The 20,189-nt window shown below is 42.5% G+C and overlaps 2 protein-coding genes across 2 annotated transcripts; both read right to left on the bottom strand.

Moving 5' to 3' along the window:
* Window positions 1-8,691: 8,691 nt before the first annotated feature.
* On the bottom strand, window positions 8,692-10,161 carry LOC141058944 (uncharacterized). The gene has a single exon (XM_073555156.1). It carries the CDS (start codon window positions 10,099-10,101, stop codon window positions 8,974-8,976), a length of 1,128 nt encoding a protein of 375 aa, XP_073411257.1. The 5' UTR covers window positions 10,102-10,161; the 3' UTR covers window positions 8,692-8,973.
* Window positions 10,162-17,376: 7,215 nt separating this feature from the next.
* On the bottom strand, window positions 17,377-17,948 carry LOC141058936 (oocyte zinc finger protein XlCOF29-like). Its single transcript, XM_073555149.1, has 2 exons — window positions 17,731-17,948; window positions 17,377-17,601 (listed from the first exon to the last, which is right to left on the bottom strand). The coding sequence occupies exons 1-2, from the start codon at window positions 17,806-17,808 to the stop codon at window positions 17,377-17,379; spliced, it is 303 nt and encodes a 100-aa protein (XP_073411250.1). The 5' UTR covers window positions 17,809-17,948.
* Between the last annotated feature and the right edge of the window lie 2,241 nt (window positions 17,949-20,189).

Raw genomic sequence — 20,189 nt, 5'->3', positions numbered from 1 at the left:
AAAGATTCTTTGTTTGAATGTGCGCAATCCCTTGATTTTGCCAGAAAACACGAGAATCGTGAGAGGAAAGTAAATTGTGCTAATTTTGTGAAGACAGGCAGAGCAAAATCTTATCAGAAGCCGGTATCAAACTATCCCTGTAATCAAATCTATGAAGAACGAAGAAAATCACGTTTGCTTTAAGCCTTATGGAATGATGCAGACCACCGAAAAAACTTCACAGCTTGAGTTAAGAAAAACTCAAAGTTCTGATCTTCTTTCTGTAGAAAAGATGGCGGAATTTGACGGACAGAAGCAGGTGGTGAGTGACATCATGGTCTGTAAACTGAACACTCTGCTCAGACAATCCATCAGCTTCAAAATCGCAAGAACTTTTCAGGATATTTTTTGCAGAGAAATAAGATTGGCTTTAGGAATTGGCTAAAAAAGTAATTATATGTTGTGTAAAAGTGTTATACAATGTATTACTCAGTTATATGTAATTATTATATAGAGTATAATTCTGTAGTTCTATAGCTTTGTAGATATATATATTCATACAGTATATACAGTATATATAGAGTGTTTGTAGAAGTAGAGATTGTAGAACTGTATTTTTTAGTGAAAATTAAAATTTACTCCAGTAATAATATTGAGAATTATGAATATGATATTAACCTTCTCTTTTATTTTTCCTTAGAATTTTCATTTCAAAGCAGGACTTAATCGGGAAAAATTCTCTTACAAGGATTTATGCCTTTATTTACACAGGAAGTTGCAATAATTGCATGATTTCATATATTTGTTTGTTTGTTTTAATGTTTTATTTATTGAAATCTGCAAGTTACATCAGAAAGAAAGCAATCAACAAAGTAGCTTACGAAAGTATTATATAACCTACAAATTCCACTTTTTGGGAGTTAAACAAATGGTTTGAAATATCAATACATGGCAAAAACTATTGATATACAGAGGTTTAAGGACAACAACAGCCTTAAAGGAACTTCCAGTAGCAAGAATATCTGGGTTCAAATCTGGGTTCTTTCCATCCACACGTCCTTGCTACATCACATATGCCATGATTTCAAACAAAGATGAAAAAGAACAAAAAAGAAAAAAAACAGTATAGGGAATAAAGGGACAGAAGGTCAAGTAGTGAAAAGAGGAAGTTGGAAGATAGGGGTGGAATATAGGGGAAGTAAGGGGAGGGGGGGGGGAGAGGGGAACACTAGGCAACAAGGGCTTCGTCTACTCTGATAAAGCCGAACAAGGAGGCCACTATAGCCTTATTTATTTTTACTAATGGATCTGAATCAGGTCCATGGGTGCCATACTCTTTCAAAAGCTGAAAGTGAGCCATTCACCAAGGCAGCCAGTTTGGCTACTTGATATAGCATATCTACCTTCTCTTGCAATTGGGATATAGATGGAGTGGTAGTTGTCTTCCAGTTCATAGGTATTAAAAGTTTTGCTGCTGAAAGAATGTGTTGAGTCAACAGAGCGGTATTCTTATGTCCAGTCGGTGACAGAAAATTTAAGAGCACTATCTCCGGTGTCAATGTAAGCTTTTTGCCCACAATTTCCCTGATATAATCCTCTACTAGTCGCCAGAACTGCAGCAGGGGTCGACAGGACCACCACATATGTAAGTATGTTCCCTCCGAGTCCCAGCATCTCCAGCACCTAACAGAAGACCCCATCCGCCAATGAGTGTTCTGCTTTGGTGTAATATACCATCTGGCGACTATTTTAAAAGAATTCTCTTGTGCTCTAACACACTGTGACGGGCCATGAGAAGAATTATAAATGTGTGATACTTGGTTTGGGGTAAACTTGTATCCCAAATCCTTTTCCCAATTTGTTATATAGGCTCTTTTGAGGCAACAGTCAGTTATATTTAAAATCTGGTAAATGGACGACATTATCTTTTTGGGTTTATCCTTTGTTGCACAGAGAGTCTCAAATGCAGTCAGTGGGCGGGTAACGTCTGCTCCTAAAAGATACTGTGCCAAGGAGTCTCTTATAGAGCCGAATTGTATAAAGGTCAAGCTGGAAAGCCCTGGTTGTTTCTTCAGTTCCTGAAAGGAGGGGAGTGTCCCATCCATCAATAGTTCATCAACCGCTACATTTGCCAGGGAGCCGGGTTTGATTAGATCATTGTCTCGGGAATAAGATGCGTGTGGCATTATATCTGCCAACTTGAGTAAGGGGGACAAAGGGGGAACTAGAGTTTTCACCAATCCCTTCCATAATTTTAAGGTAGCTTTGGTGTGTATATTAGGTAGATTTTTGTTTATGTTTTTACAAGGATACGCCAAAAAGGTGGATCTCAGGGGATAAGGCGCTAGGGCTTCCTCCACCTCAATCCATTGCTTATTGTTAGGAGACCGCAACAGGTCTACCACTCTGGTAAGCATTGTCGCTTGGTAGTACCTTACTATGTCTGGTGCACCCATCCCACCCCTCGATTTGTTTAATGTTAATGTCCTGTATGCTAATCGGGGCTTTTGCTTTTTCCAAACATATCTGCGGAATAATGTATTAATTTTAAGAAGATACGATTTGGGGATGGTTATAGGGAGCATTTGGAAGATATATATGAACTTGGGTAAGATTAGGCTCTTCAGTAAATTTTTCCTTCCCATCCACGACACATACGAGTCCCTCCATGATTTCATGATAGTTTCTACTGAGGCAATTAGGGGGGGAATATTCTGTTGAAAGAGGTCTCTATCCGATCTTCCTATCTTTACACCTAAATATTTGATATATTGTTTTGGCCAGGTGAATGGGTATGTACTTTTTAGTTTAGCTAAGGTATTCGGGGCTATATGTATGTCTAGCGCTTCCGACTTAGACATATTTACTTTAAAATTGGAAATTTTGCTATATTGATCTATGAGATCCATCAATGTTGGAAGTCCCAGCAAAGGATTAGTCATCAAGACTAAGAGATCGTCCGCAAATGCCGCTATTTTATAGTGTGTCTTATTGATATGAATACCCTCTATTCCCTCATGTACCTGTATGGCCCTTAAGAGAGGTTCCATTGCTAGCACAAATAACAACGGGGATAGGGGACAGCCCTGTCTTGTTCCGTTCTTTATAGTAAATGCATCTGTTGTAAAATCGTTAATCCTAATATGTGCCTTGGGCTTATCGTACATTGCCATTACGGCTGCTATAAACGCTTCGGGTATCTCAAACTTGACCAGCACTTCCCGTAGGTATACCCAGTCCACCCTGTCAAAGGCCTTCTCTGCATCTGTTCCAAGAAGCATCAATGGGAGTTTACGATTTTTTGCGTATTGAAGAAGGTGTAATACTTTGTGGACATTATCCCTTCCCTCCCTTCCACCCACAAACCCGGTCTGATTTAAGGAAATCAAATTTGGCAATGACTTGGCCATCCTTTTTGCCATCAGCCCTGCTAGGATTTTTAGGTCCACATTAAGGAGAGAGATTGGCCTATAGCTACTACATTGTTCAGGATCCTTCCCCTCTTTGTGTATTAGGGATATTCTGGCTGTAAGCATTTGGTTTGGCAATGGGTGGCCTTGTAAAACTGCATTGCAAACGTTCAATAAATGTGGGAGTAGGAGGCCAGAGAAGGATTTATAGTAAAGTGCTGAGAATCCATCTGGACCGGGCGCTTTCCCCTTCGGGCACTTTGACAGGGCGGACTGCAACTCCCCTAGTGAAAAAGGTCTAGTGAGATATTGTTTTTGGGAATCAGACAAGACAGGCAGATCTAAAGTCCTTAGGAAGGACCTAGTGTCCGTGCTTCTTTTAAGTGCGGAATCGGCGTTATCTTCCGGACGGAGATTATATAATTTCTTATAGTAGTCAAGGAATGCCCGCTCCATGTGCTCAGGAGTTTGCGAGCTTAACCCTTGTTCATTCTTGATTGAGTTAATCAGCGTACGTGACTGCCGCTTCCTTAGTTGTGATAACATTAATTTGGATGCTTTGTCTCCATGGACGTACATTCTGTTTTTCCATGTTGCATAGAGCTTAGCAGATCTCGAGTTTAATATGTCTTTAAGTTGCTGTCTTTTTTGTTGCAGCTTCTCTAAGCTATGTTGATCTATTTTATGTTTATGTGTAAGCTCCAGCTGTGATATACTATCATAAAGATCCTGGATTTCTTTTTGTTGAAGTTTATTTAGAAAGGAAGTGATAGATATCATCTCCCCTCTGACAACTGACTTATGTGCTTCCCATAGTATCTGTGAGGAAATTTCTGGTGAAGCATTTTGCTCAAAATATTGGGAAAGCACTTTGTTTATACGTGTCTGTACCTCGGTACTTCCAAGTACTGACTCATTGAGCCGCCATACTCTATGTCGGGGAAAGGCTTTAGATAATGAGAATTTTAACAAAACCGAAGAGTGATCGGAATAAATATTCGGGATTATTTTCGCCTGTTGTATATTGGCAAGCATTTTACTGGATATAAAAATATAGTCTAAACGGTGGTAAGATTTATGAGGGTGGGAGTAGAAGGTGTAGTCTCGGTCAGAGGGGTTTAGATATCTCCATGTGTCAATCAATTGTAGAGATCCCAGTTGTGACTTTATTCTGTAAAGATCTTTAGGTGAGAGCGAACTTTTCTGTTTGGTCGTGTCTAGCAAAGGCTCTAATGCAACATTCAAGTCCCCACCCACTATCAATGCACCCTCTCTAAAGCCATCAATTTTTCTCAGTGTTGAGAGTACCCATCTCAATAGTTTTTTATTTGGTGCGTATAAACTGCACAATGTTACAAGGGCACCGTTTAGTAGACCTTTAACAAAGATGTAACGACCCTGAGGGTCCGCCATAGTTTCTCTTAGCTGGAAGGGCACTCCCCTTGCCACTGCCATTGACACTCCTCTGGAACCGGATTGGGTGTTTGTCGCATGAAACCATTTATCATATATCGAGCTTTCAAAGGAGGGCAATTTATCCGGTTTGAAGTGCGTTTCCTGAATAAGCAATACTGCTGCCTGCTGTTTTTTGAATAGTTGTAATGTGTGGCGTCTAGTGTTTGGAGAATTCAGCCCATGTGCGTTAAAAGAGATGAATGTGTGTACCTTATCCGAATCCATCATGTTTCTGTACACAGCAGCATCCTTGCAGCTCACGACGGAGACGAATCCCTGTGCCTATGGGAGTGGGGAGGGGGTCTAGGACAAGTAGACCAGACGAAAGAAAGAAAAGGGTAGAGAAAACAAAAAGGTGAAGAGGGGGAGAACACAATATTAACATTATCCATGTTATTATGTTGCACAATATCATTGACCAATATGCCAACGTACCATAGTTACCTACTGACATTGTTTCATAGAGTGCCAGCTTGAGGAAAATTCCAATCAACCTTATAAACTAAATATGAAATATGAAATGCTCCATTCTAGGAGAATGCCCAGTTTGGGCTGTAACTAGATCTAGGTTGAAACCTTACAACGAATTATTGGATAGATGTGGCAGCAGTGCTTACCCTTATTTGGAAAAGCACGCCAACCCCATCAGATTTGCTTCAACCATACTCAATACCCCAACTGGGGTAGACACCAAGAAAACTTAACTGCAAAATCTGTGTCTAACCCAAAGATCAAGTATTGTCTCTGGAGTCCTTAGGAAGCGAGGTCTTTGTCAGCTTCCTTTTCAGCCTTTGTGATTTTGGCGTCAGGGCTATCTGCCACGCCGGGTCATCTGGTAGCGGGTGCAATAGGGTCGCCGAATGGAAGGACTCCAGGTCCGGGTATTCCTCCAGCTCAATCCCCAAGGATTCACATGCCTCTTTGATGTCTTGTGATGTTCTTGCTGAGATACCTTTGTCTCCATTTGTGATATGTACTCCAAACGGGAACAACCATCTAAAACGGATGCCTTTTTTTATCAATGCTTCAGTGAACGGTTTCAAGATCCTCCGCTTCCTGAGAGTGCTAGCCGATAAATCCTGGAAAAGTTTAATTTGTGAGCCTTCATACGAGATCTCCTGCGCCTCCCGCGCTCTGCGAAGAACTAAGTCTTTTGCTCGATAATCGAGGAAGCGACAGATCACATCTCGTGGAGTTTGCCCTTGAGAAGGCCTCGGACGCAATGCTCTGTGTACTCTCACCAGTTCGATTTCCTGTGGATCTGATTCATTAAGTAGATCTTTGAATATCTCTTGTGTTGCTTTCCATAACGCCTCAAAGGCCACCGTTTCAGAAAGGCCTTTAACTCTTATGTTGTTACGACGTTCTCTGTTTTCATGATCTTCTAGCACCGTGTGAATTGTATGTAGTTGGAGTTCATGGACTTTTAAAGAGTCTAGTACAGCGTTCGAACTTTGTGTCATGGCAACTTGCGAATTTTCCAATGTCTCAAGTCTGTGGCCTTGAAGTTTTAGGTCGTGTTTTATCTCTGCAAGTTCTTGTCCTATTGGCTCAAGAGCTTTAGACAATATACGTTTGATGAACGAACGAGTGACTAAGGCCTCTCTCGCTGTGCTGCCCGTGTCAGAGTCACTCTCCGGTTCAGAATCTGAATCTTCTAATGAGGTCAAATCACGAAGCTTGGGTGGTTTAAGAGAATCTGACGGAACCGTTTGTTTTTTAAGAAAGTCATCCATGTCTGTTTGCGTAGTGGATTTTGTAGGTTTGGGCATGCTCTTTTGCGTTTTTACGCTAGATCTCCCCATTTTTGCAGTTATCTAAAGCAGAGAAGAATAGAGCAGTTTGAAGATTAGAATTCCTCTCGCTGGCTATGAATTTAGCTAATGTTCCATTTTATGCCCAATCTTATAAGTGATAAATAATGGAAAGAGATGTCGTTCTGGCTCTGGTCACTAGATGGCAGTCTATAACCACTTTCTGCTGGTTTTCCAGAAAATCCTCTCTTATATCCGTTCAGCTAGGTATAACATGGGTTAATTAGAAAGCAGATAAGGGGGGGAGGAAAGGTGTAGGGACAGCACTGGTGGGGGGAGCGCTTAATACAGATCTAAGGCTCCTTATATTACTCCCTTCTCTCCTCGCACCCCTCGGGTCAGACAGTCTCAGGCCCCCACTTGATTAATTGATTATCTCCTTTATTGCTACGGAGTTAGGGAGAATGACCATGCTCTCCTGATCCTCTGTCCCCTGAATCAGACCCCCCTGCTCAAGACACTCCGTCACCTTGCTTCTGTTATTTCAGCGTTACCTCAGCTCCCGGAGACGCTTGATTCCCTCAGATCTCTCTCACTGATTGCAGAGAGGGGAGGAGGCTGAAGCGTGCCGCTGCACGTCTATTCTAGGTCCCGGGCCGCGTGTCTTCTGCAAGCCCGATGGGACTATTTTCAATGCTGCGGCGTGATACACGCTCTCTGTAGCCGTCCCCCAGCTATGAGAACAGTAGCGATTTTGTGTGTCCTGGTCTGGGGATTTCGCAATGGTACCTTATCTGCAGGGGAGGGTCAGCTCCGGGGTCTCTCTTATCTGACAGCCTTAGGTCAGGGGTGAAGTCTTCTGCCAGAGGCGATGGTGCTGTCAGCAGTATATCCTTCCGCCACTCCGGCAATCTCCCGCCTGCAGGGCCTCAGTTAGATGAATCCCTTCTTTATCCCGAACGTGACTCGCCACCCAGGGTCTATGCGATCCAGTGGGGTCCTGGTTTGGGTTGTAATGCGGGGATGGTATAAAAAGAAGGCTCTGGTGATATTAGAGCCCCTTTTGGTGCATTTGTCTGGGAGCTCAGGTTTCCTGCTTCTTGCTCCACCAACGTTCAGGCTCCGCCCCCATCAACAAGTCTGTTTTCTTGACCAACTAGAAATCAACACTTAAATTTAAAGCCAACATACAGATAACATTCTATTATTCTTCATTTGCTAAAAAATAGTCGTCTGGTTAATTAAGATACAATGCTGCATGTCTTCACAATGGCAAAAGTAAAAATAAAATGTTTAAAAAATATAAAAAACAATATAAAAGTTCAAATCACCCCCTTTTCAAAATAAAACAATAAAAAATCAAACATACACATATTTGTTATAGCCGCGTTCAGAATCGCCCAATCTAGCAATATAAAAAAAGAATTAACCCTATAGTTAAATGGCGTAACGAGAAAAAAGGTCAAAACGCCAGAATCACTTTTTTTGGTCGCCGCAACATTGCATTAAAATGCAATAAAGGAAAGACCAAAAGATCGTATCTGCACCAAAATGGTCTCCATTAATAACGTCAGCTCGGCACACAAAAAATAGACTTTCACCCAACCCGAGATCACGAAAAATGGAGATGCGACGGGTATCAGAAAATGGAGGAGTTATTTTTACTGATACAGTGGGTACGGAAAGTATTCAGACCCCTTTACATTTTTCACTCTTTGTTTCATTGCAGCGACTTGGTAAATTCAAATTCATACTATCTATTCCTGACACTGGAGGGGCTTATAAACTTCCGAAGTATATAGTTTGAAGTTTGGAATCTGCCAATATGGGGCTAGTTTTCTGACTGTTTCGGATAACAGGATACATGATTTTAGTTTTTTTTTTCGTTTAGTCTCGTTTGAATATAGGTCAATATTAAATAGTCTCCTGATGAGTCGACTGCCTTTGGTGAGGACGATGAAACCTGTAGAAATGAGAGGCTTGGAGAGTGAGTGTGTATACGTCACCTCACCCTATATACTGAGATGTGGGGTATATGTTTTTTCTATTAGTCACTTTCCAACCAACCTTCAGGGGGCGAATTATGGGTATAGTTTTACATTTGTAATTAATAAAGTTTATTTTTTATTATTTTGTCAGCAAACATGAGGAATGACAAGAGACAACTCATTTGAGGAGGTGCAATTTTGGTTAAAACTATTCCAACATTATGAACATAAAAAAGGCTTCTCCCCTATGTGACGTCTCTGATGTTTATTAACAGTTGATTTCCAGGTAAAATATTTCCCACATTAAGAAAATGAAACTGGCTTCTCCTCTGTGTGACTGCTCTGATGTCTAACAAGAAGCGCTTTCTGGTTAAAACATTTCCCACATTAACAGGAAAAAGGCTTCTCTCCTGTGTGGGTTCTTTGATGGCTATCAAGACTTATTTTCCATTTAAAACATTTCCCACATTCTGAACATGAATATGGCTTCTCTGCTGTGTGGATTCTCTGGTGCTTAACACAATTTGATTTATTGTTAAAACATTTCCCACATTCTGAACAGGAAAAAGGCTTCTCTGCTGTGTGGATTCTCTGGTGCCTAACACAACTTGATTTATTGTTAAAACATTTCCCACATTCTGAACAGGAAAAAGGCTTCTCCCCTGTGTGGATTCTCTGGTGCTTAACACAATCTGATTTACTGTTAAAACATTTCCCACATTCTGAACAGGAAAAAGGCTTCTCCCCTGTGTGAATTCTCTGGTGCGCAACAAAATGTGCTTTCTGTGCAAAATATTTCCCACATTCTGAACAAGAAAAGGGTTTCTCCCCTGTGTGAATTCTTTGATGGGTAACAAAATGTGATTTATGTGCAAAACATTTCCCACATTCTGAACATGAAAAAGGCTTCTCCCCTGTGTGAGTTCTCTGGTGCATAGCACAATCTGATTTATTCCTAAAACATTTCCCACATTCTGAACATGAAAAAGGCTTCTCTCCTGTGTGAGTTCTCTGGTGTGTAACAAATTGTGATTTACGTGCAAAACATTTTCCACATTCTGAACAAGAAAAAGGCTTCTCCCCTGTGTGGATTCTCTGGTGCTTAACACAATCAGATTTAGTGTTAAAACGTTTCCCACATTTTGAACAGGAAAAAGGCTTCTCCCCTGTGTGAGTTCTCTGGTGGATAACAAAATTTGATTTATGTTCAAAACATTTCCCACATTCTGAACAGGAAAAGGAAAAGGGCATCTCCCCTGTATGAGTTCTCTGGTGTCTATCAAGAACCGATTTCTGATTAAAACATTTCCCACATTCTGAACAGTAAAAAGGCTTCTCCCCTGTGTGAGTTCTCTGGTGAGTAATAAAATGTGATTTCCATGTAAAACATTTCCCACATTCTGAACATGAAAATGACTTCTTTGCTTTAGGAGCAGTTTGTTTTTTAATGCCTCTTTTGTGACTTTGATTTTCCTTAGTAATTGGTAATGAATCAGAAGATGGGACCTGTTTCATAGGGTCAGATGACAGATCTTTGCTTTGAATGGATGATGGTATATCTGGAGTAATAGCAATCACTTCAGTTGTACCTTGTAGGATCTCAAGATCATCAGATTTAAAAATTGAAGATGTCAGCTGTCCCTCTGATCTCCTGGTACAGTCATCTGCTAAGATAAAAACAATTATTATTTTTTAATAAAATATCCTTGAGTTTTATATTTTTGAACATTTCTACTTAAACTGTACATAAAAATGGCAAGCTATGTAAAGGCTTTAATTATTTACCAAGACAATGACAGTTCACAGTCTAATAGAAAACCTTGTTGGATGAACCAGTAGTGTGCGGTGTTCAACTGTTTGTTCATTCTGCCTCCCAAATATTGAATAAAAAGAAACCAATCAATGTTATGCAGGTGAAAATAATACCAATTCTCATCTCACAAAAAACAAGTCCCCACTCAGGTCCATCATCTGTCAATGGAAAAACAGAGGTTCCCACACTATTAGTGGCTCAAAGACTGTTGAAAAGCAACAAGGTTTCCATAAACCAATCCAGCAAAATCCGCTCTCACTTCGGAGTCTTGCAGTGTGCGCAAACAACATTTAGGATCCCTGTATTTAGCAATATTATAGTGAGAAGAACCCACTTAATTTGCGGTGTCTCCTGGAGCACAATCTGGGCACTATGTGCTGGGTAAGAAAATGGCAAATGTGTAATTTTCACTCTCCAACATCCACTGCGTGTTAATTTCTGGAAAGTGGCTGTGGAGTCACAATATTCACTCCTCCTATAGATTGTAACCCTCAGTGAATTAATTTATAAAATGGAATCACTTTATGGGGATTTCTACTATTCTGGTTTTCTGTCATTTAGTTATATTAGGGCTTCTGCATATGGTGTGTCCAATCTCATCTGGGATCTGTTCCTGCTGTCCAGCTGGAGTAATCTGCTCCCTACTTCAGCCAATTGGAAACTACCACACGCAAAGCACATGGCCGGAATCTGCCAGATACAGCGCTGTTCTCCTCTGGTTCAGTCCTCTGTGCTCAGCTTGTGGCTTGTGTATTTGTTTCCTGCTGTGACCGTGGCCCATTTACTGACTACTCTTGTGTCTTCTGATTCTGTATTCTGTCCTTCTGGTTCTGACCCAGCTACCTGACTATTCTTCTTGCCATCTAACACCACAGAATAGCAGGTAACACCATGGGCCAAGCCTAGGGGTCCCAGTGTAAGTCCAGATTCCATGTGAGGTTGTTAAAGGGCGATGAGCAAGGCAATCCTTGGGATATGGAAAGCAGAGAAGATAGAGCCAAGCATGTTCATGGAGGACATCTTTTGAGCTGCCAGGTGACCATGAACAGTGCTCCCAATACATTGTGTCTGCAAACTATTCCAGCTAGATCTGCATTCAAATAGCTAAATGGCGCTCCTTCCCTTCTGAACACTGCCATGTGCCCAGACAGTAGTGTACAATCGTATATAGAGTATAGTGCGAAGCTGGAAAATAATTTCTAAGATCCATTTGTTTCCTATTATCCTTTGTGAATAATTCCAAACTTACCACCACATAAAGTGACACACGTCAGATATTAATAATGGGGCCTGATTAGGAACTACTGAAATGATCAAACTCCACAGTCTCCATCAGTAATAAATGAGTAACTAGTGGTGAAACCTCTCTGGGGTAATTAGAGTATGGGTCTCGGAGACTTCACAATCTATACTATCCTAAGCTCCAATATTTTCTGTCAGATGAGTTTCAAGAAGAAATATTAGGCATTTAAAGAGAACTGTGTATAAGGCCGGTTTCACACGTCCTGATATTTCCGGTACTGGAGATGTCCATTTGTGTAATACTTGTAGCACACGTGTGACAACTATGTCAGCATCCGTACCACATGGACGGCCGGCAGGGATGAAGCGATACATTAATCGCTGTTCCCCGGTGGCAGGTGCTGAAGACGCTCTCATCATTCTCCTCTACTCTGCCGGCAGGGAGAATGATGAGAGTTATATTAAAGTGAGAATGATGATAGTAGGTGCGGGCATTTGGGACTATTACTCCCATCAACCTACACCTGCTGCTGCCAAGAATAGTGACAGCAGGAGCGGATGATGGGAGTATTCCTCACCCACTGCCTGCGTTATGACTAAATAAATGAATGAAAAAAAATGATGTGGGTTCCCCTGTATTTTCTATAACCAGTCTGGCAAAACTCACAACTGGGGGCTGCAACCCTCATCTGTCAGCTTCAGCAAGGCTGGTTATCAAGAATAGAGGGGTCCTCACACTGTTTTTTTAATTATATAAAGAAATAATTTAAAAACATGGCATGGAGTCCCCCCCATTTCTGACAACCAGCCTTGCTAAAGCTGACAGTTGGGGGCTGGTATTCTCAGGCTTGTAAAGGGCCATGGATATTGACCCCCAAGCCTAAAAATAGCAGCCCGCAGCTGCCCAGAAAAGGCACATCTATTAGATGCGCCAATTCTGGTGCTTTGCCCGGCTCTTCCCATTTGCCCTGTGTTTTGTTTTATTTCTAATAAAAGACTTTATTCTGGCTGCATCTTTATTTATCATATAACTATAGGATTAGTTATGGATAGGTGTCTTACTTTGATACCTGGTGATGAAATCTTTATTTGTAGCTTTCCGTTAATGAGATTCTCGTGCTCTGGGGCGGGGCTGTGGTGGGGCTGTGGGTGGGGCTTTATGAGGTGTGCTGATTACATATTCATCTGTATTGGCTTATGACAGGTCGCTGACCCCTCACTGACCTGCCCCCATTATTACATAATGCATATAATAGCACTGATATTATTGTTGATAATGCCTATAATATTGTGGCTATTGTGAGGCTTAGAAAAAAATTACAGCAAAATGTCACCAGCGGCCCCTGTCCAGTAGCCTCTATCTCTCACTTATAGATGCTACTGTGCAGGCGCCGCCATCGCTGGTGACATTTTGCTGGATGTAATTTTTTTTCTAAGCCTCACAATAGCCACAATATTATAGGAATTATCACCAATAATATCAATGCTATTATATGCATTATGTAATAATGGGGGGCAGGTCAGTGAGGGATCAGCGACCTGTCATAAGCCAATACAGATGAATATGTAATCAGCACACCTCATAAAGCCCCGCCCACAGCCCCGCCCCAGAGCACGAGAATCTCTTTAACTGAAAACTACAAATACAGATTATACAACAACCACAAGACGGATTTCATCACCAGGTATCAATGTAATCAGTATAACGGCGCTGACCTGACAGTGTCTGTTGGTTACTGTGCACAATCCGGCTGACAGGGGCACTTTAAATTTAGATCTTAGGCATTTGGAAGAGGTGATGGAGAGATTTTTCTCAAGGCTATCATGGAGTTACAGACTCACATTAGGCAGGAAGGCCGATCCCACCACAATCAAACTATCATACAGAAGGAACAGGTAAAAAAAAGACAGAATAAAAAAATATGAAGATAATAATACCAAAGAATTTGTGTTTGCAATCATTTTCAGGAAGAAACTGAGTATTATCTGACAGAATTGCAGGGGTGTCAATACTTTTGGCCACAACTGTATACAAGTTTCAGGCTGAGTCCACACAAGTTCCTGTAGCTTCCAGAAACACACTCACACTGTGGTAATTACCAACCTCCATTACTTAGGGCCTAACCCCTCCCACCAGTGAGGTAGACATCACATGGGCTGATCACGTGACCCTGACATCATCGCAGGTCCCGTCTTTAGGGAAAAACCCGGCCAAACATTAATCTGCTGGGAGAAACATATCTTCCATCCAGTAAAACACCCTTTACTGTACCACTACTGAGGGGAGAACACTAAACTGGAGTTGCCCTCATTTATGGTGGACCTTTGGAGCCACTATGAGTCCTGACCGGAAGAGTAAATAAAGTATTAGCGCCCCCATTTCAGGAGAGATTGTGCAGTAATCTGAATTCCTTAGGATGGAAAACATATTGGAATTCATGACGTTTAGTAAATCTATGAAACCAGGGCTGGAGCCAACACATCTCCTGCAGGCGGGAATAAATGTATATTACAGCCATCAGCCACGCACAGCTTAGAGATCTATCAGGGCACAGGTGGAATGTTTGTCCTGCAGTTTATCACAATCCTCCTTGAAATTACTGTATTTTTTGGACCATAAGACTGTCATGATTTGTAGTTTTGCCTTGTCCTGTATGTTGTATAATATGTACCTGGACCATAATCTAATTTAGGCTTATGTCAACAGCTAGTGGAACTTTGGCTATTGTTTTCCTAAGCAGAAGATAACCTACAATACACATCCTGTAGACTAAGTGGAGCCCTTACATTTCTAGAATCTTCTGATGGACCAAACCATTGAATAGTAGGTGTGACCCCTACCCCCTTCAGATGGGCTGATCTCAGGAGCTCTGACAATACATTCTTGTTTTAAGTTTTGTTGTGATTTGAGTGCGGACGTGGAAGGAGTCACAAACTGAGTTGAGGCCAGCGCGTGACGTCCGTGGGATTGTGTGGAATCCTGTGGACTATTGCAAGGATTATTGTCTTCGTATCCGGCACAAGGACTATCGTGAGGTGCCCGGATTTGTTTCCATTGTGCGGACTTATTCTGGACTTCTCATGGACTCTAAGGACATTATGGATATTTGATGTTGTATGCTTCCTGCCTTAATAAATCTCGTTGGATCGTCCCTCGGCCTGTTGTCCCTTCTCGCTCTGTCGTATACCCCGTCACAAATACGCACCTAGCTTTTAGAGGAAATTAGGAAAAAAAATTTAACCAAAAATGTGGTCAATTCTGTACTTAATATCCCCTATCCTGGTATATATGGCCCCCTCATCCCCATTCTGATACACATGGCCCCCTCATCCCTATCCTGGTATGCATGGCCCCCTCATCCCTATCCTGGTATGCATGGCCCCCTCATCCCTACCCTGGTATGCATGGCCTCATCCCCATCCTGGTATGCATGGCCCCCTCATCCCTACCCTGGTATGCATGGCCCCCTCCTCCCCATTCTGATACATATGGCCCCCTCATCCCTATCCTGGTATGTATGGCCCCATCCCTACCCTGGTATGCAGGGTCCCCATATCATCCTAGTATGGATGGTCCCATCCCTATCCTGGTATGCATGGTCCCATCATCCCTATCCTGGTATGCATGGTCCCATCCCTATCCTGGTATTCAGGGCCCCCATCTCGTCCTGGTATGCAGGGCCCCATCTTATCCTGGTATGCAGGGCCCCATCTCATCCTGGTATGCAGGGGCCCATCCTTATAAGTGGCCCCACCCACATTCCTATCCTGGTATGCATGGCCCCAACAAAAAACATAAAAGAACCCAAACCATTACACTTACCTACCCGGCGCTCCCTTGCAGCGTCCTGCTCCGGTGCCAGCAACTGCTTTATGCTTGTAAGCAGCGCTCATAACAGTGAGTATTCACAAATATTCATTTCTCTTAAGTAGCGGCACACGTGACCGCAGGTAGCAGCAGGAAGCCGGTGGCTGACACTGCGCGCTACTGAAGAGCAAAGAATACTCAGTGCCCTTTGCGTGCACAGTCCTGGCAGCTGTGCTCTGCTTGTGAGCAGCACATGACGTCCCTGCCATGTGCTGCTTACAAGCATATAGCAGTTGCTGGCACCGGAGCAGGACGCTGCGAGGGAGCGCGGGGTAGGTAAGTGTAATGGTTTGTTTTTTAATGTTTTCTGAAGGGGCCATGCATACCAGGATGGGGATGGTGGTGTGGGCCAATTATAAGGATGGGGCCATGCATACCAGGACTGGGGTTGGAGGCTAATCATATCAAGATACTATTATTAAAGAGAAATGAATATTCATTGCCCTACAAGCACATGGGAGTGGAATGCAGTGAATATTCATTTCTCTTTAGCAGCAAGAACAGGAGTTAGCTGCAGCCACCGGCTCCAGCCTCGTGTGACCCACTGCTCCGCCGATGCCGTTCCCCCACCTCCCCACCATAGCCAGAGCCGGTACATCCGGACTATAAGACGCACCCCCCATTTTCCTCCATATTTTTGAAGGAAAAAAGTGTAGTTTTAACACAAATTGAAAAGTCAGGAAAAAGGGAAACTCTGTTATTGTACAGAAATTCACACTTGGCCTCACTGCACATTTAGTGTTGTCGATCATAAAAGGGAAAGTTTGGCCAGAAAGACTGGACCTGGTCTTGTAGGGACCATGAGACATTCAACAGCACAGAAGGGAGAGAAGAGTCATCCGATAAGATCTCAGGGATCTAGGAAGCCAACAGCATCATTACCCTCCGCTTTCTCTTACAGGCCCAGCATAAGATTTTTCTTCAAGTGATTTTTTAACTTGTCAGCACATTCTACGTACGCTGTCATTTGGCTTTATAGTTACAGATCTGGGCAGGTAACGGTCAGCGACTCCTAATACCAGGGGGTAGGTGGATCTACCAGGTCGTATGGTCTATAGAAAAGGGCTTTCAATGCCCAAAGTCATTTGAACAGTTTTGGGTGGAGGAGAATGTTGTGGTCTAGAGGCAAAATGGTGATCATGGTAATACGGCCGGACTACACCACCGATAAAGCAGCCACAGCCGGTGACTGAGAGGAATCTGTGACTTCTCTGCATTCAGTGGTTACTACTCACCTGGGTAGTCATATGTGGGAATCTCCTCTTTACACCGCTCATCATCTCTCACATATGTCTCTGTAGTATTAATATGGGTCAGATCTTCACCCTGAAACAAATATTGTAAATGTCACCGACAGATGGAGAAGTCCCATCTATGATCAGCTCTAATCCTGCCATCTCCACCGTTCTCATTACACAAGTATAAAACACATAATACTGGTGGGATAAAACAAGACTGAGCACAAGACCTTCACAGCCGTCTACACATCATAGGGGAGATCTCCTGACACCTTCTCTCCATCTACCTGATGATCCTGAGGAGCACTGGGATCTTCTTGGTTACAGTCCTGTGGAAGAAGAGGACGGGGACATCTCTCTGGTGTTGTCCTCTTACTGGATAGATCTGGAGGAAACACATACAGGGACTGAATTCATTCTCTACATACAGATAATTATAGGCCGTGTGTATTTAGTCCTGTCTATTACCTGGTGATGTGAGCGGCTGGGGAACCTCCATTATGACGTCCTTGTACAGATCTCTGTGTCCTTCTAAATACTCCCACTCCTCCATGGAGAAATAGACAGCGACACCCTGACACCTTAGAGGAACCTGACACATACAATGATACCGTCATCCCCCGATCCCTTCATAGTGTTACTGTATAATGTCCCAGCATTCCCAGCAGTGTCACCTCTCCAGTCAGCAGCTCATTCATCTTGTAGATGAGTTCTAGGATCTTCTGGTCATTGATGTCCTCATGGATCAGGGGGTGAGGTGGAGGCCCCGTGATTGCTCTCAGGGGTCTTCCACGTCCCTCAGACACAGGATCCTGACAGCGATCACTAGAGGTCTTCTTCACCACTGTGTAATCCTGGTTATGGAGAGACACATTAATAAATCTCACTACAGACATTCCCAGAGTCCTCACCTCTCCAGTTCTGTCCATCTGTTATTCCCATAGATAAGAATGATGTAATGTGACGTCATCAGAATCTCTCACCTCTCCAGTGAGACGGAAGAGGATCTCTAGGGTGAGGTGTAACATCCTCTCCGCCATCTTGTCTCTGTCCATATCCATCCTTGATGGGTAAATCAGGAAAATTCTCTTCTGTAGAAGATCTTCACTGAGAGGATCCGATATTGTAGAGACCTGAATGAGAAGAAGATGATCCGATGTAACATCATAAGAATCCTGTGTAATAATACAAATACTGGAGATAATAAGGGAAACATATGAGGAGATTTATTATCTTACAGGGTTTAGTTTTCTTCCCTGACATCTACTAATAAAACCTATTGTGACAACTCCTGGAGTGGACTCTCTGGGCCGTGATATCAACCCACCCTGGGTGAGCTGACCTAGTGAGTACCACCCCGTATACAGGGAGCGTCAGGGGTAGACCCAGGGGGATGAAGTATTACGACTGTTGGTACCAGGTGGCCAGCTCAAAGGAGGCACGAGGGACCGTGTCTAGCAGGGTGAATACAGGGGCACGCCGGGTACAGGAGGGCGCAGAGCGCATACTCGGAAGCACGCAGGGTACAAGAGAGTGCAGAGCGCATACTCGGAAGCAAGCCAGGTACACGCAGGGACCTGAGTACAAAGGGCGACCATAGATATATGGAGAAAACAAACGACCAAAAAAATCTCACAAAAAATATATAATAATACAAAATATAATTTATTAGACAATTATCACTTTGCTTCCCTGCTAGGCCAGCTAGGTTCCTACATGGTCGCCCTTTGTACCATATACACTTCATAGATAAAATCTCTTGCTCCAATATGTGCAGCTAGAATTGAATAAAACCACTTGGTGGCATTATATAACAGGAGCAAAGAGATATATATAGAATAGGACAATAATGAGAAAGTCGTACTTGAAACTAGATATATGGAGAAAACAAACGACCAAAAAATCTCACAAAAAATATATAATAATACAAAATATAATTTACTAGACAATCAAAAAGACCAGGACAGGTGGAAAACACAGTGCTATGGGAGATCCAAGTCTGCTTGTGCATGCAGAAAAAGCCATGGGACACACATGTAGCAGGAGGGGGATGAATATAAATCACATATAGTGCCTAGCAGAAAAATTCAATATAATTATACTTGCTCATAGCAAATTGCACATCCCCCAATGGGCCTCCTAAAGTCCACCTCACCAGACATATATCCATAATGAATAGCATAATGCAATGATGATATAAAGTGTTAAATTCTTACCTGGTAAGGATAAGAGGCAACCCGCCTGGTGTGTGTCCCCCCCGACGCGCGTTTCGGCGTGAAATGCCTTTCTCAAGGGGTGGTAGGAAAGGGGAAGTGAGGGGATTAAAACCGCTATGTCCACCAATCACAAACAAGTGTACCACTCGTGACTCATATGGCCAATCAAAACCGCTCAATGACGGCTATACAATTAAAGATCCCGGTTACTATGGGGATGTATATGTGCCTCAGTATATCCGTGTCATATCCAGGCCGCCTCTTGTGACGCATGTGCCACCGTGGCAACCAAAGACACCGAGCGGCGTCGGCGTCAGCTGACCAGTGGCGACACAGGAGGTGTGACTAATCGCCAGATCAACAGAGACACCGAGAGCCGCCGGGCGCCGCGGAAGCTGCAGGGCACATGCGTAGCGCCGGTCGGCATGAGATGGCATAATGAATAATATTGGCTCAAAGCCGGGAAGGCAATTATTAGCAATGGATACTGAATAGACTACACATTAGATATATAAATGCAGGCGCTGCCTAATTTGAATAAAACAAAAATATCGCCGTATATCAATGGATATGGGTACGTCATCAGTGATGTTATGGATAAATCATACAAGGTGATAATATGAATACGACACTCAAAACAGAATAATAAAATGAAACCCTAAAAGATAAAGTCATTATGCTATTCAGGATGATAATGTGGATTTCTGATGAGATAAGATAAACACAGTTGTAGCTATATGTGCATATATACACTAAATTGGTGATGAATAATAGCTTAATATTTACTCAATTATTGAAGACTATATATGAAAATAGAATTGACTCAACAATAAATGCTATCATTTACCACCATAGGTATAATCATCATAATGTCATACACATACAATTCACATCTTCACGAATAACATAATATATCCTCAAATATGCAATAAGGTCTATTAATAAAATAGAAGTAGAATACAACTTGCATAGGATATCATACATTATAAGGTAATACAAGAAGGGTAACTCCCGCGACGTAACAAAAGTCTAGGGTCACATGACGTATCCCAATCCACCGACGGTCCATGCCACATAGAGTACACATATAATAATGGACAGAGCTAAATAAAAGACATATATAAAATATTACAACAAAAATATAAAAACAAACGCATAACTGCAATGTAACAAGGAGACTATAGATGTCAAAGCCAGTGAAGATGTTATAAGAATGGAACAAAGCT

The sequence above is a fragment of the Dendrobates tinctorius genome, unplaced genomic scaffold (assembly GCF_039654945.1).
Source record: "Dendrobates tinctorius isolate UK_male_01 unplaced genomic scaffold, ASM3965494v1 ptg000221l, whole genome shotgun sequence".
Classification (NCBI taxonomy): domain Eukaryota; kingdom Metazoa; phylum Chordata; class Amphibia; order Anura; family Dendrobatidae; genus Dendrobates; species Dendrobates tinctorius.
This window is presented reverse-complemented; position numbering and strand designations above follow the sequence as displayed.

What these genes read in the sequence shown, in the direction of transcription:
- LOC141058944 (XM_073555156.1), bottom strand. Translation starts at nt 10,101, where the DNA reads ATGAAACAGGTCCCATCTTCTGATTCATTACCAATTACTAAGGAAAAT.
- LOC141058936 (XM_073555149.1), bottom strand. Translation starts at nt 17,808, where the DNA reads ATGGATATGGACAGAGACAAGATGGCGGAGAGGATGTTACACCTCACC. An exon ending in TCTTCCGTCTCACTGGAGAG is followed by an intron (nt 17,602 to 17,730) that starts GTGAGAGATTCT and finishes CTCCATAACCAG; the next exon opens with GATTACACAGTGGTGAAGAA.